We start from the raw sequence: 17,207 nt of genomic DNA on the forward strand, positions 1-17,207 counted from the left end.
TGTTTTAGCATTTAAAAGCTCAGTGGACATCTCTATATCCTTTGATGAGGTTGCCATATTCAGTTCCCCTTTGATGCTGTAGACTTGTCCTGTGCACCCTCTGACTCTAAGCCTAATTCTGTCCAGGGAAAAGACTATGATTCTTTTATCATAGTCTGCACTGATACCCATATTTGTACTTTCTACCTAGACATGCTGCCTGGTTTCCAATTCCTGTCATCTAGTCCCCTTGTGCCCAGTGCCAAGGTCTTGCCTTCCCTGAGAGTGTGCCTGGATTTCTTCCTGCTTTGCTAATTGGCCTGAGCTCTGCTTTTCCAGCTAGACTTCTAATACTTGCAATCCATGCCAATATGAACTTTGCGTTGTTTTTCAGATTCTCAACATGAGGTCCCTTAATCTAATAGAATTTTGGTCCTAGTATTTCCTGGTTGCCCTATTTTGTCTTACTGTTCCTTCTTCCCAATCCAAACCTGACACTCAGTGTTTAACACCATGGGCATTTGCAAACCACACTTGAAGGCTGTGATGGAATACGCTGCCTCTACCTTTACTCTGACAGGGAAAAGTATTTAATCACTAACACTCTTAGTCACCTGGGAAAGATGATTTTTAAAACCAGATCAACTTTTATTCCATTTCATTATTTTAAAAATATACCTCTTACTGCCTGCAGCTGGGACCACTGATCCCCAAATACCTCTTTGGGGATACCACTTTCCATAGGAGGAGTGAAGGCAGAGGTGCTGGCTGGTTTCTAACAAAGAGAAAAGATGGCAGATGGGAGACTCTCCAACCCAGTATGACTACGGTTATTGATTCTGTAACATCATTTTTAAACAGTTTCCATTCTTCATTAATTTATTCTTTGTCTAGATCACAGCCTAACTCGTACAAAAACTATAGGCTTTAGAATCAGACAAGTCTCAGTTCAAATTCTGACTTATGAGCTATGTTATCTGGATTATTTAACCTTTCCAACAACTCAGTTTTTTTAATCTGAAAATGTACATGCCACATGTTATTCATGGAGGGATTAAATGAGATCATATTTTGTTCTTTTCCAAAAAGTTCTGGACACACTATGTATACACACACACACACACACACACACACACACACACATACACACACATAAACACGTAACACACATCCCTGTGTGTCTAGACAGATACACCTGTCTGAAAAGTTCTATTGGCAGCTAATATTTACATTTACTCCCATGTGCCAGATGCTATTCTAAGCTCTCTGAGTATAGGAAAGCTCACCGAAATGTTTATCATGTAACTATGAGACTGATGAACTGAATATCTTTATTTAATGGAGTGCAGACCTGGAGAAGAGTCAAGTTAAAGTGCTTAAAGGTGAAAAGATGGGAATGCTAAAGATTGTATTTAAAATAGCACTGGAATGCTGCAACCTTGGCAGAATGGAATGAGAAAAATTGGAGAAGTCTTTCCCCCTGGCTTATCTAAAATCAAAGATTTTGCCAAAGACAAATGTAAAATAAGGCAAAATCTACATTAATTTGCTTCAATAGCCAATGCCATTATTTGTTATTATTATGTATATGCCATTAATTTACAAAATCAGATGCTGGTTTCTTATGTTATTAATGTGAGAACAATCTGAGAAGCAAAAATGTTATGTAGTATGTTGCTTTATGTTGACTTTCACTGAAAATTTGCCTTTCTAATTACAAAAGAAACAAAATTATAACCCAGGCTTTCTTCAGTTCACCTAGCTCTTACTTAGTATTCATATACCTATAACATCTTGGCAGTTAAGCATTGTAAAGGCCTTCATTTTCTCAGTGCTTATATATGCAGAGTAAAATCCACAGCTTCTTCCCCAACCCCCTACTTTATAGAAATCTTGGTTATTTTAGCAGAATAGTCTTATTACATCTTAATTTATCTGAATTCTACCACTAAAATTATAATCCTTTACTCTGTCACCTGCCTAATGATAGGGAAACATGGAGTAATGACATGAATGAGAGAGAGGCAACCACAAATTCAGAGACTAGTGTCTCATGTTGCAGCACACTATGAAAGCCCCATGTGGGCCACTCCATCTTGTTCTTTCCTCTTGGCATCTAGTTTTACCTGGCTTCCTTTCACATTTCTAACATAAAAGGTGGGCTGTACCTTATTTTTCTCTGTGTTATGGTTATTATATATAATTACCCAACTTCTGCACACACTTAAATCTAGCAAAGCTCTTTTCATTTCACAAAATCAGAAGATTTGTGGTCCTTGCAAAAAATTCTACTGCCTCTGGGATTTTTATTTCAATAGCAATTAAAAATTTAGCAAATAGATCATGGTTTAAAGTAGCACTGTGTATATTTTCTAGGAAATACACTAGAATGATTATGATTATTACAAATCGGGCTGGTCAAATAGAAGTTTTTCTAGTTTATATCCCTTATAAAGCATTTCTACCAATGTACTTTTAAAAATTCTATACAGGAGTAATACCTCTTTTGGTCTTTTCTTCTCTGGCCAAACCATTATTGCTATGGATTTAACATATATTGTATTTCCAGTCTGGATCTCCCAAACTCAACCTCCCTAATCCTAAGCAGCCAAAACTGCCCTATACACTTATCATAGATACATATACTTACTAGATGTGACGGTTAATATTGAGTGTCAACTTCATTGGATTGAAGGATAAAAAATACTGTTCCTGGGTGTGTCTGTGAGAGTGTCGCCAAAGGAGATTAACATTTGAGTCAGTGGACTGGGAGAGGCAGATCCACCCTCAATCCTGGTCGGCACCATCTAATCAGCTGCCAGTGTGACCAGGATAAAAGCAGGCAGAGGAATGTGGAAGGACGAGACTGGCTGAGTCTTCTGGCTTCCGTCTTTCTCCTGTGCTTCCTTCCCTCAAACATTGGACTCCATCTTCTTTGGCTTTTGGACTCTTGGACCTACACTAGTGGTTTGCTCAGGGTTCTCAGGCCTTCGGCCATAGGCTGAAGGCTGCACTGGTTGCTTCCCTACTTTTTGAGGTTTTGGGACTCAAACTGACTTCCTTGCTCCACAACTTGCAGATGGCCTATGGTGGGATTTCACCTTGTGATGGTGTCAGTCAGTACTCCTTAACCAAGTCTCCTTATATATATATATCTATCCTATTAGTCTTGTCCCTCTAGAGAACCCTGGCTAATACCCTAGTATTGAAGGTACGTTAAGAACACCAAGCCATGGAATCTTATTTAGTTATAATTCATTGCAAAATTTCCTAAGAAAGTTTAGTTTATAAGATGTGAACTAGAATTATTTTATACACACACACACACACACACACACATAAACATTTTGCAAGTTCAAACTTGTTAATTTTTATTCATGACTATATGAAACTGTCCATGGTTTAATAACATTAGAAGATCACAGAGAATATTTCTACTGTTTTTCTTTTTCTGTGAGATATCCTAGCTTATGTCAAAGAAAGGAATGCTTAATGTCTAGGAAATCAAATTATATTTTAAAACTTTGAACCTGCTTTGGTATACTCAGAAGCATCACATTTTTTCTTTTCTCAAAATCTAACTGATATGACCGGGCATGGTAGTTTACGCCTGTAATCCCAGCACTTTGGGAGGCTGAGGTGGGTAGATCACAAGATCAGGAGTTCATGACCTGCCTGACCAACATGGTGAAACCCGTCTCTAGAAAAATACAAAAATTAGCTGGGCATGGTGGTGTGTGCCTGTAATCCCAATTACTCAAGAGGCTAAGGCAGGAGAATCACTTCAACCTGGGAGGTGGGCGATGCAGTGAGCCAAGATCATGCCATTGCACTCCAGTCTGGGTGACAGAGTGAGATTTCATCTCAAAAAAACAAACAAAAAACAAAAAAACTAACTTGTAATTGTGTTTGTCAAGGATTCTCATTTTTTTTTTTACAAAGAAGAATTTATTTATCTATTTATCATCTCATTTAGCTGTATGAATTTAGGGCTGAAAAAAAAAAACATGATTGCTTAACTAGAGGAAGCAAACACTGGAAATCAGTAGTTTAGAGGGAAAAGATCCGTTGTTGCAGAGATTGGTGTAATAGTGCCCCAAGTCTGGAGGAAGGAAAGTGTTGCCAAATTCAGCTGATCTACTCTCTTCTGGAAGTGACACTATAGCATTATAGTATCTCTCCAGTTTAGAATCAGATATTTGGCTACCTCTACTGCAAATTATATACCAATAAATTATAAGAGAATTAAAGATAATTTATAAGAACTTTATTTTCTACAACAAGGAAAATCCCTCATATATACTTTATACTGAATGCTTACCACTTAGAAGAAACTCAAGTAAAATATTCAACATTTGCTACATATTCTACATAATGGAACTAAAGAACTCCTTTTCCCAAGAAGACACACCTTCATAAAAACACGCTCTGGATGATAATATGAAATTTACAAAGTGAATCAGACAGGTTCTTTCCAAATCTGCTTATGTGAAGATCACATTATAAAAATAAGTAGCTGGTCAGTATATATTAGTAAAGAAAAAAAATAAAAGCTGCAGTTCACAACTATTTATACTAAAAGTACTTGACGCCCTTCATATAAAAAAGCCCTGTGCCCTGACATCGTGCAATCTACATAAGATTCTAGGTAAAGTTGTAAAGTTATCAATTAGGTAGATATGGAGCTAGATGACTTAACCTATTCCTATGATCTTAATAAGAAATTAATAAGGAGTTCACCAAATCAAACCAACAAATAGTAGTTAGTAACCGTTTTGAAAGCTTTTCCATTATGTAGCTTGGAAAGTTAAGGTACTTCCTCTAAAACCCATTAGTCATTTGGGCAGTAGCTAAAGTATTTACATACAGGTTTTTATTTATTTATTTATTTACTTATTTATTTATTTAGAAATGAGAGATCTCAATTAATGATGCAGTGAAAAATACTGATTAGCATATTTGATGATATAATGCATATTTTAATATAACTTGCTATTTCTTTTTAACTATCAAAATAAAATTCTAAGTTTATATTGGAACCCCATTTTCTAAGCAATAATAATTATGTGGTGAAAAGTTGCCTAGGATTCAAAAAGTTTAATTTTTTAATAAAAATAAATTTAGAGTAGCTATATAGAATTCTTCCTTACTGAGAAATGTCATGATTCTTCACAGTTATCTGTGTCCATACTACAAATCAACTCATATTGACAGTTTACTCATAAAGAAGAAATAGCTGTATTCTCTATAAAGATTTCTAAATTAAAGAGTTGTCAATTATTTAGTTATCAAGTTTAAGTAAAAAAAATCAATTTAATTAAGATGACAATTTACTATTTAAAAACATTTATATATAAGTAACCAAACATCCTTACCTTATAAATATCCAAAAATCCACACTGGTGGTCAAATCTGGTGTACAGCTCATTCAGCATGCTGATGACCTGCATGGGAGTACACTGGGCACATATGGCTGTGAAGCCAACAATGTCTGAAAAGAGCATGGTGACATCATCAAACTTTCTGGCCTGTACTTGCTGCCCTTGCCACAGTTGCTGGGCTACATCACCAGGGAAAATCGAATACAGAAGATCCACTGTCTTCTTTTTCTCTTCTTCCAGGGCCTGGTGAGTTCTTTCTAAAGTTGCCTTTAATTTATCCATCCTTTTCTTCAAGCCATCTTGAGCCTTTGCCTGCTCACCAACCAAAATGACATCTCGGGTGGCATCATGGATAGGGATGTCTGAGAGATGGAGCCCTCGGCCCATGAGTTCATCCAACTTGTCCACACACGGAGAGCCCAAAAATAAAATGGAATTTGACTCTGGAACATGGATCATTTGTCCTTTGACTTCCATCACCTGTGAAAGTAACATGGAATTTTGATCAGTACTCTTCACATAGTGGGTTCACAAAATTTAATATATTGTCTGATGAACAGGAAAAACAAAAATGTTTTATTAGCAATACTGCATTACTGCATTCATATAAGCAAATTAAAATCTCATTTTTAGCCAGTTTAAAATTCAGGGTTCTGAAGAGAAATAATTATTTATACTCCACTCAGATACTTTCTAAAGACAATAATGAAGCGGAAAGTAAAATCAATGAAAAATGAAACAGGAAAACATTTTTTATTCAAGATGATACTCCCAGGTACATCATGAAACTGGTTTATGAGCCAATTCAAAAGCTTTCAATGTGCAAAATACTAATAAAATTAGGAAAAATCCAGTCAAAGTAGCTGTATTTAACTATTACAGTAATACTCCTTTCAGAAAATAAATCCAGGAGGTTACAATGAATCAAAGTAATTGTTTGGACTTACGTAAGTCATTTTTCAACCATTATAGTACTTTGAAAAGATATTAATCATTGCACTGGTTAGATTAGTGGACAGTTCACTTATTCTTAAAAATAAAAAGATAAACCAGATATCGTTAAGCTAGCATTATCATAAAACAACTATCAATTAGCATGTTCATATATAGCTAAAAAAATGAAAAAATATTAATTATGACACTAAAGGAATTTGGGTCATATGATAAAGAAGCTGAGCGTACAATAATTTAAATCTGTTCCTCTTTTCTATGCCCTTTCACTAGAGAATTTAGGGAGGTGGTATTTAATGGAAAACTTAGTGAATACAAACTTATGCCTGGTAGCCTAATGAACACCTTCAGAGGGGACGAACAATGAGCACCAATAGGAAAGGAAGGTGACATTAGGGTATGGCCACAACTATAGCTATTTGGATTGGACTAAGGTTAGACTAAGCACACCTGGAAAAGAAGCTAGTTGCAATTACTTAGAAAGAACAGGCTAAAAGCTGACCAACTGGGACTATGTATCAGTTTCATGTGTGTTCCACTACCATATGGAATGCGCTCAATACATGTATTTTCCTTCTTTATAGCTAAATAGTTAAGCTAGTTGATAAAAACTGGTGGCACTGAAAAAATATGGAATAAACTATAGGGATTTGGATTTTTAAGTCTGTTAATAATTTTACTTTGCTCCCTTGTACCATTCACCAATATCTTATTTATAAGAAAATAAAATGAAATCATGCTTGATGTTATATTTTTTATGAAATTAAATGACCACTTTATGTAAAATTTCTGTATTTCATCCTTTTATTTATATCACTCTCATTTACTCACTAGAATATTTATTGAGCATTTTCTATTGACTAGTAATGCTCTACTCTGGGTGATAAAGATACATAAAATAAGGTTCCCCTTTTCAAACATAACACAGTATGGTAGAGAACCAGATCAGCATTGGCCAGAGAATAGGAGAAAGAAGACATCCCAAATTCACCACCTAAAACAGGCTTTCAAAATACTGTAGGCTATGGCTTGAGTAAAAATAAAATAATTGTCTTGTAAAATATTTACGGATTCTTTTATATATGTTTCATATGCTTTTGGGGGGAGAAGTGTTGTGAATAACACATATTTTCTTGTTATTAGGATCTTAAGGGCATGGTAAGGAAGATACCTATAGGTTAAAAAATAGTATACAATTTTTTTAAAGATTGACAGAGCAAAAACCTTGATAAGCTTTCTAGAGTTAATTACATTTTTAAATGGCAATAATGACATCTGATATTCGCATATTTAAACTTCAATGTAGTCTCTCTCTCTCTCCCCTCACATTTCTTTCCAATTACTTCTTTTTTCTTCTCTATCTTGCTTTCTTCTTCTCTTCTGCTTTCTGGAGTCATACTTTTTTCATCTTCCTCTCTTCACTTGGTGCTTGTCTCTCCTTCTGCTGGTCTCTCTTCCTCATCGCTTGGACTCCACTCTCTCTCATTTTTTCCATTGGTTCCTGTTTTCTTTTTCTCTCTTTTCTTCCTAGGTATCAACTTCCACATTTACCATCACAACTAGACCTTATTCTTTTTTGCCTTTATCATCTTCATCTTAATTGTAAATATGGAATCAGTGTAAGTATGTATGCATACATTAATGTATATTATTTCCTATATGTAATACATTTTAAAGATTAATTTATAAAAAGTCTGAACTGAATAGTACAAATTCCTGTCTAAAAAATATAAAACAGTAAATATGTTCTTGATTTATATGTGACTTTCAGTTTGTTTTTTGAAATCTCTATGTAAAGAGACCCTGAAAGAAGAAAAAGTTACTGATTGGCTACACTACAGAAAAACAATTCATTGAAGAGAAGCCTTAACAAATAAAGTAAAAAACTTCCTTTTTAATATTTTCTATCAATGAATTTTTTATTTAATGAATGGGCAGATTCAATGGCACCATTTATATCTCTGCCATCAATGCATTTTTACTTAAATTGGAAAATAATATAAATTACCCTTCTCAAATTTTCTCATTATAATTATAAATTCAGAAATTCACCCTGATCTGCATTTATTAACTTAGCAATAAGCAAAACTATTATAAGAACTATATATTTTTATGTAAAAGAACTGTGGAAAATTGCTTAAAAGAGAAACATCTATATAAGGTTTTATTGCATCTTACATCATACTGAAGTTTCAATGAGATAGCACAGAAGACATCAGAAAAATAAATTGTCCTAACATTTGTCAGATTTCAGAAATTGGCAAGCATAACAAATGGGAGCATTTAACTCTAAGCTATAGCAAAGGGTTAAATGTCATACTATCACAAACCTTTATTGTTCAGGTTCTGCTAAACTATCTGCATTATTTCTTTTTTCATTTTACTTTTATTTTCATTTGGAGGGTACATGTGCAGGTTTGTTATATAGGTAAATTCATGTCATGGGGGTTTGGTTAATGAACAGATATTTCTATGAAAAGATTTACCACTGTTATCAATAAGTAATCAGAATGGAGTAACTCCAGGTCATATAACTGCACATTACACATTTTATGTTTTTGCACATCTCAAGCACGGACTAATCCATGCTCTCATGGAGATTCAAGTTTTAAAATAAATCATTTGAGGCAGTGTTACATAATAGTTTGAGAAGAAGGATTTGGAAGAAGTCAGGACTGGATTTGAATTTCAATTCTCCTGACTATTAAATTAAAAAACCGACCTAGGTTCAGTTCCTTATCCTTTCAAAGCCTGAGTTTCCTTATGAATAAACTGGAAAAGCTGATAATGATTGATGAGGATGATGCCTGTAACTAATTGAACCCATCTATGAGTACTTGCTGTTGGCCCTGTACTGTCTGAGTACTTAATTAATGCTTAGCTAATACTTTGTTACTGATCAACTTTTTGTTCGCTATTACTATCTTCAGTTTTAAGACTTAGGGAGGTTAAGAGACTTGTTAAGAATACACAGCTAATAAGCAGTGAAGTCACCACTCAAACCCATTGGCTTGACTCCAAAGGAAACATTCTTAACCACTGTGGAAGCCTGATGCTGAAAGAGAGAGAAGGGAAACAAATAATTTTAAATATAAATCAATGTGAAGGCAAAACAAGCCTAAAGAGAAGTTCACAATGGGCAGTTGAAAAGAGAGAAACTGTTGCTACAGATATAGATGAAGCTGCCATTTGCATGCCTATTGATTAAAATTCAGTTCAGTAACAAAAAATGGGCACTTCTAGATGTGGTTTCTGGTCTTCCAGATCCTTAAAATGTAATTTATGGAAGTACTAATAGAATGATATGTCTCTGGTGCCTCAGTGATTACAGGGGCTTCCAGAAGGGCTATTTCTCTCACAGAGCATCATTTACTTTCAAAGAACTAGCTCTAGCTAAAAAAAGCAGGATACAGTGCCCAGCTGAGAAGCTTCCATGTCCTTAAAGTCCGATATTCTCCCTCTCACACCCACCATAACTCACCACCCAAGAAATTGTACTGCTAGAGTCACCAGCAAGAGAAATTCTGCACAATAAACACCCAGCTAGGAATTACTCTTCATACACATGGGCTGAAAAATCCCCTCCATATAGAGACGTAAGGATACTGGACCAGCAGAAGCTTGCTCTGCACCCTCAGGCAGCATTAGCAAGGACAGTGGGAGCCATGAGGTATAAAATAAACCACAACGAAAAGAGCAGCACATAATATCTGAAAATTATACAGTCACTGCAACTAAAACCCACAAAAGTAGACCAGGACCTTCATGCTAAACCTAAACAGAGAAAGTGACTTTGAAAATTTTAAATAGAATCTAGAGTCTCCTAACACAATACCCAAATTATCCAGAATATAATAGAAAGTCAACCATCATAATAACAATCAAGAAAATCACAACTTGAATGAGAAAAGACAATCGATTGACACCAACACTAAAATGAATCAGAAGTTGGAATTATCATTCAAGAATTTTAAAGAAGGTATGAGAAAATATTTCAACAAGCAATTATAAATTCTTTTTAATTGAATTTTAAAAACACAATCTCAGTAAAGCAATAGAAATATAAAAACCAGTGGAAATTATAGAACTGAAAAATACAGCAACAAAAATAGAAAACATGCTGGGTGGGCTCAAAATTAGAATGGCAATGACAGAGGAGAATCAGTGAACTGAGGACAGCTTAATAGAATTTACTCAATCTGAACAACAGAGAGAAAACAGGCTTAAAAAATGATTTAGGACCCTCTAGGACAATAAGAAAAGAAATCCACATTCATAAGAGTTCAAAAAAATAGGGAAGAGTAAGGTTGAAATAGTATTTGAAGAAACTGTAGATGAAAATATCTTAAATGTGGTAAAAGGCATAAACTCACAGATTTAACTATATGGATTCTAAATAAGGATAAATTCAAAGGAATTCATTCCAAGATGCATCATAGTTAAACTTCTGAAAATTAAATACCAAAAAAAAAAAAAAATCCTGAAAACAGGCAGAGAAACATGACACGTTACTTATGGGAAACACCAATTTGAATGTCAGCTGATTTGTCATCTAAAATTATAGAGGTCAGAAGAAAGTGGCACATTATTTTTGAATAATTGAAAAAGAACTGTCAACTATGAATTCTACATCTGGGGAAACTATCCTCCAAGAATTAAGTGGGGGTTGGGGGAAAGGACATCTCCAAACAAAAACTAAAAATCTTTGTCCTAGAAGATCTACTATTAAAGAATGGCTAAAGAAAAGTGTTTAAACGGAAATAAAAAGATAGGAGAAAAAATTGTTGAGCACCAGGAAGGAAGAAAATAAGCAGAAAAACTAGAAATATGGGTAAATACATAGATTATCTTCTCCTCATGGGTTGTCTAAATCATATGTGATGACTGAGACAGCTATGATAATATTACACATTCTGATACTTTGATCATTATGGAGTGGCCTTACAAGAGGAAGGCAGAGGGAGACCAAATACGCACACTCACTCACACACACACACACACACACACACACCACACACAAAGAAGAAGGTGATGTGAACAAAGAGATATAGAGTGATGTGACCTTAAGTCAAGAAACCTCAAGACCTGCCAGCAGCCACAAGAAGCTAGAAGAAACAACAGATGAATTCTACCCCACAGCCTCTGGAGACAGCATGGTCCTTTTGACACTATGACTTCTGGCATCCAACACTATGAAAGAATAAATTTATGATTTTTTTTTTTTAGACAGAGTCTCCCTCTGTTGCCAAGCTGGAGTGCAGTGACGTGATGTCAGCTCACTGCAACCTCCACCTCCCAGATTGAAGCGATTCTCCTGCCTCAGCCTCCTGAGTAGCTGGGAATACAGGCATGTGTCACACGCCCAGCTAATTTTTCATTTTTAGTAGAGACAGGGTTTCACCATATTGGCCAGGATGGTCCTGAACCCCTGACCTCGTGATCTACCCACCTCAGCCTCCCAAAACACTGGAATTACAGGTGTGAGCCACTGCACCTGGCCAGACTTACATTTTTTTAAGCTACCAAGTTTGTGGTAATTTGTTACAGCAACCATAGAAAACGCGTATCTTAACAACAAAATCTACAAAAACAACAAAATCTACAAATACAGTCTAATTAATATCTATAATAATTTGACAATCCAACATTAGCAGAATACTCTTTCTTTAAAAAAAAAAAAAAGAAAAGAAAAAAAAATGAGAGATCATGGAATATATACTGACCAAATCCTAGGCCATAAAAAAACACCAGAAAAAATTTTAAAAGTTGAAATTACAGAGTATGTTAACTAGGTGAAATAATACTAGAAATCAATAACTAAAGACAACAGCAGAATCCCTACAATGTGAAAATGAAACAACACTTTTCTAGACAATTCATTTTAAAAGAGGAATTGTTAAGAGAAATTAAAATGCATAAAAAGAAATCAAAATGGTAAGTAGCATGCAGCCAAAGAAGGGAGGAGAGTGCTTAGAGTCAAGGCAAGAACAAATCACAAATCAATAACCAAAGTGTCTACCTCAGGGAATGAAAAATGTAAGAGCAAAATAAACCCAAAGCAAGCAGAAGGGAGGAAACAATAACCATAAGAGAGGTGATCAATGAAATCATAAACAGGAAAACAATAAAGAAAATGAACAAAAAACTGGTTTCTTTTTAAAAAAATCAATAAAATTAGTAAAAGTCTAGCAACACTGATGAAAATGATAGATAAGTCAACAAATACCAACTTAAGGAACAAGATGGGGATATCACTATAGCTAATAGAGCCATTAAAAGAATAATAAGGGAATATTACAAACTGGTTTACATTAAAAAGTTTGACAGTTTAAAAATGAATCAACCCTCCTGAAAAAAACACAAACTACCAAAACTCAACCAAGAGGAAACTGATCATCCTGATCATCAGAATCATTTTATAACCATTAAAGACATTAAATGTATAATTAAAAATTTTTTGAGAAAAAAATCTTCAGGTCTAGATAGTTCTGCTGGAAAATTCTAACGACTATTTGAAAAAGAATTAACACCATTTTTTCAGTCTCTTTCAGAAAATAAAAGGGAGGGAACATTTAAATGTGGTGCATTTCCACCCCTTCCTAAAGACTGCATCAGCTAAGTTAATGAAGAAATAATTTGTCTTCTAACTTCATCTTCTAGCTAGGATATGATAAGCCCTATAAAATGACAGTCCTATCTGGCCCAAATTAAACTATTACAAATGAATTTTCTTTAAAACATACTGATAGATGTCATCTGGCTCCAAAGATTTATCATTATGCAAAGTTCATCCTTCATGTTTGAAGTATTCTGTCTATCTATAAGTATTTGCACGAGGACCTCCAGCAAAAAATAGCTCCTATAACTTAAGTTCCAATAGCTCCAATTTAAGACTAGAAACTGTAAACTATTAGAAAAAACATAGAGGAAAAGCTCCTTGACATTGCTCTGAACAGAGACTTTTTGGACATGACTCCAAAAGCACAGGCAATAAAAATGAGAAGAGATCGAAGAGATTCTATCAAATTAAAAAGCTTCAGCACAGCAAAGAAAACTTCAATAGAGTGAAGAGACAACATATGAAACAGGAGAAAATATCTGCAAACCACATATCTTACACGGGTTTAGTATCCAAAATATATGAAGATCTCAAATAACTGACTAGGTAGAAAATAACCAAATTAAATGGGCAAAAGGCCTGAATACAGACATTTCTCGAAAGAAGGCATAAAATTAGCCAAGAGAAATATGAAAAAAAAATGCTTAACATCCTAATCATCAGATAAATGCAAATAAAACCACAATGAGATATCATGTGACACTGGTTAGAATAGCTATTATCTAAATGATGAAAAATAATGAGTACCAGCAAAATGCAGAGAAAAGATAACCTTTGTACACTGTTGGTAAGGGTGGAAATTAGTACATCCATTATGAAAAACAGTATCAACATTCTTCGAAAAAGTAAAAATAGAATTACTATATGATCCAGCAACCTCACTACTGAATATATATTTAAAAAATGAAATCAAATGACAGTTATCTGTACCCCACTACAGCATTATATGCTACAGCCAAAATATAGAATAAACCTAACTGTCCAACAGATGAATGGATAATGTGGTATGGAATGTGGTATATACACACATACCTCATTTTATTGTGCTTCACTTTACTGCCCTTTGCAGATATCGCATTGTTTTACAAATTGAAAGTATGTGACAACCTTGGGTTGAACAAATCTACTGGTAGCATTTTTCCAACAGCGTATGCTCACTTCATGTCTATGTCGTATTTTTGGGGGCAATTCTCATATTTCAGCATCCTCATTATTATATGTGTTATGGTAATCTGTGATCAGTGATTCTTGCTATTAGTAAGGTAATTGTTTTGGGGCACCACAAACCACTCCCATATAAAACTGTGAACTTAATCAATCAACACGGTGTGTGTTCTGACTGCTCCACCAACCAGCCATTCCCCAGTTCTTGTCCCTCTCCTCAGAGCTCCCTATTCCTTGAGAACAACAATATTGAAATTAGACAGATGAATAATCCTACAATGGCCTGTAAGTATTCAAGTGAAAAGAAAAGTCGCAGGGCTCTCACTTTAAATCAAATGCTAGAAATAAGCTTAGTGAGAAAAGCATGTCAAAAGCTGAGACAGACGGAAAACTACACCTCTTCAGCCAGTTAGCCAAGTTGTGACTGAAAATGAAAGGTTCTTAGAGGAAATTTTTTAAAATGCTACTCTGGTGAACACAAGAATGAAAAGAAAGTAAAACAGTATTATTGCTGATAAGGAGAAAGTTTTAGTGGTATGCACAGAAGATCAAATCAGCCATAACACTCTGTTTAACCAAAGGCCTTAAATTTCGGTAATTCTGTGACGGCTGAGGGAGGCGAGGAAGCTGCAGAAGAAAGCTCGAAGCTAGCAGAAGATGGTTCATGAGGTTTAAAGAAAGATATCATCTTCAGCATTAACTGTTTGGAAGAAGTTTATTTCAGCCCTCAATGATGACTTTGAGGGCTTCAAGACTTCAGTTGAGAATATCACTGCAGATATAGTAGAAATGGCAAAAAGCATTGGAGTGAAGCCTGAACATGTGGCAGAATCGCTGCAATCTCATGATAAATGAATGAGAAGTTACTTTTTAAAAAAATTTTATTGTACTTTAGCTTCTGGGGTTCATGTGCAGATCATGCAAGATTGTTGCATAGGTACTTATGGATGAGCAAAGAAGTGGATTCTTGAGAAGGAATCTACTCCTGGTGAAGATGCAGTGAACACCATTGAAATGACAACAAAAGATTTAGAATATTACATAAAATTAGTTGATAAAGCAGCACAGAATTTGAGAAGACATATTCAAATTTTGAAAGCAGTACTGCTGTGAATACAATGCTATGAAACAGCATTGCAAGCTATCAGGAAATATTTTGCAATAGGACAAGTCAATTGATGCAGCAAACTTCACTGCTGTCTTACTTTAAGAAATTGTTATAGCCACCCCAACCTTCGCAACCACCACCCTGATCAGTCAGCAGTCATCTACATCAAGGTAAGATCCTCCACCAGCAAAAAGATTATGACTTGTTAAAGGTTCAGATAATCATTAGCATTTTTAGCAATAAAGTTTTTTATTAAGGTATATTATACATTTTTAGACATAATGCCATTGCAAACTTATATACTACAGTATAGTGCGAACAGAATGGTAAATGCACTGGAAAGCAAAAACATTACATAATTTGCCTTTTTGTAATATTTTACTGGGGTGGTTGTAACCAAACCCATAATATCTCTGAGGTATGCCTGGATACACAAGAGAATATCATTCAGCCTTATAAAGGGGAAAAAAAAGAACATTATGTAAAGTGAAATAAGCATAGAAAGACAAGTACCCAAATACTGCATGGTCTCACCTATATTTGAAGTATAAAATTCAAACTCATAGACAGAGATTAAAATTGTGGTTGCTAGAGGCTGGGATATGGAAGGATGGAGGAGATGTTGATCAAAGAACACAAACTTTCAGTTAAAACATAAATACAAATAATATAGGTTTGTTTTAATTGCTTATTTGTTTTTATCAATGTGTTTGTGTTTTGATTCTTAACAGTTATTAAAAAAATAAGGTGCTTTGAAACAAAACCAACTTTCCCTCATAGAGCTATTTTTAAAAAATCATCCTAATGTCTGCGTTTATAATAATCATTCATTTTTTTGTTTTAAAAATATTTACTTAATATCTAAAACCTATCAATACTATGGTTTTCCTTAAGAACCTGTCACAGCCACTGCAACCTTCAGCACACACCACCTTGATTAGTGAGCATCCAATACTAGGCTAAGCACTTTAAAAAATTATCATTTATTTATTTATTTATACAGTCTCACTCTGTCGCCCAGGCTGGAGTGCAGTGACAAGATACTGGCTTACTGCAACCTCTGTCTCCCAGGTTCAAATGATTCTTCTGCCTCAGCCTCCCAAGTAGCTGGAACTGCAGGCATATGCCACCACTCCCTGCTAAGTTTTGTATTTTTAGTATAGACAGGGTTTCACCATGTTGGCCAGACTGGTCTTGAACTCCTAGCCTCAACTGATACCCTGGCCTCAGCCTCAGGCATGAGCCACCACACCCACTCTAGCCTCTGCACTCTAAATTTACAGGAACTAAAGCACAAAATATTTGCCTTTTTACTGAAGCGAACCCTTAGAAAAATGTATGTGTGAGGAGGGAATATTAACTCAAGGCCAATTATGCTACTACTTACTCAATAGATTGAAATATTGCCTTTGTTGAGATACTATATAATTCATATTGTTTACTCATTAAACAAAAATGTAACCCTTCAGACAATTTATCTTTCTGTGCTTTAATTTTCCTGTGTGTTTGTATTTAGTTTCATTTATATCCTTTAAATCTCAGAAATTCATTCTAAAAATTGATTTGAATTCTTTTTTGACAAATAAGCCATAAAACACATAACCAAGTTGATTTAATATTCCGTGATTAGATGCCACTTTTCTTTTAAAAATCACAGCAGGATTCATATAATATTTAAAGAAAATGGGTCTTTGCTTTATGGTTGAAAGAAGAACGTCAACAAATATTTTGGCATTCTGTTGTGCAAATTTTCCAAATATGAAATGTTTGTGTTTTGCTTTTAGATTCTTTATTCAATTTTACTTAAGCACTAAATTTTATGCTATGTGGAGAGTATTAAATTTGCATGCAGTCTTTAACACCTTACATACACAAACTGCCTTTTTTCCCAAAGGGTGAAAAATGATTTTGGTTTTCAGCACATTTACATAATCAGTAAATCACACACATTAAAGGCACAGAACTAAAAGTTTTCCTTGCTTTAAAACCAGCAGTTAGCCTGAAC

The 17,207-nt window shown here is 34.7% G+C and overlaps 1 protein-coding gene across 2 annotated transcripts in view; it reads right to left on the minus strand.

Moving 5' to 3' along the window:
• GUCY1A2 (guanylate cyclase 1 soluble subunit alpha 2) overlaps nt 1-17,207 on the minus strand; it is a 325,806-nt gene that overhangs the window by 128,783 nt on the left and 179,816 nt on the right. For both annotated transcript variants that reach the window (XM_039471375.2, XM_074400512.1), the window contains exon 5: nt 5,355-5,840. In XM_039471375.2, coding sequence (XP_039327309.1) covers nt 5,355-5,840 — 486 coding nt within the window. The remainder of the gene's footprint in view (nt 1-5,354; nt 5,841-17,207) is intronic.

This window comes from Saimiri boliviensis, chromosome 6 (genome assembly GCF_048565385.1).
Source record: "Saimiri boliviensis isolate mSaiBol1 chromosome 6, mSaiBol1.pri, whole genome shotgun sequence".
NCBI lineage: Eukaryota > Metazoa > Chordata > Mammalia > Primates > Cebidae > Saimiri > Saimiri boliviensis.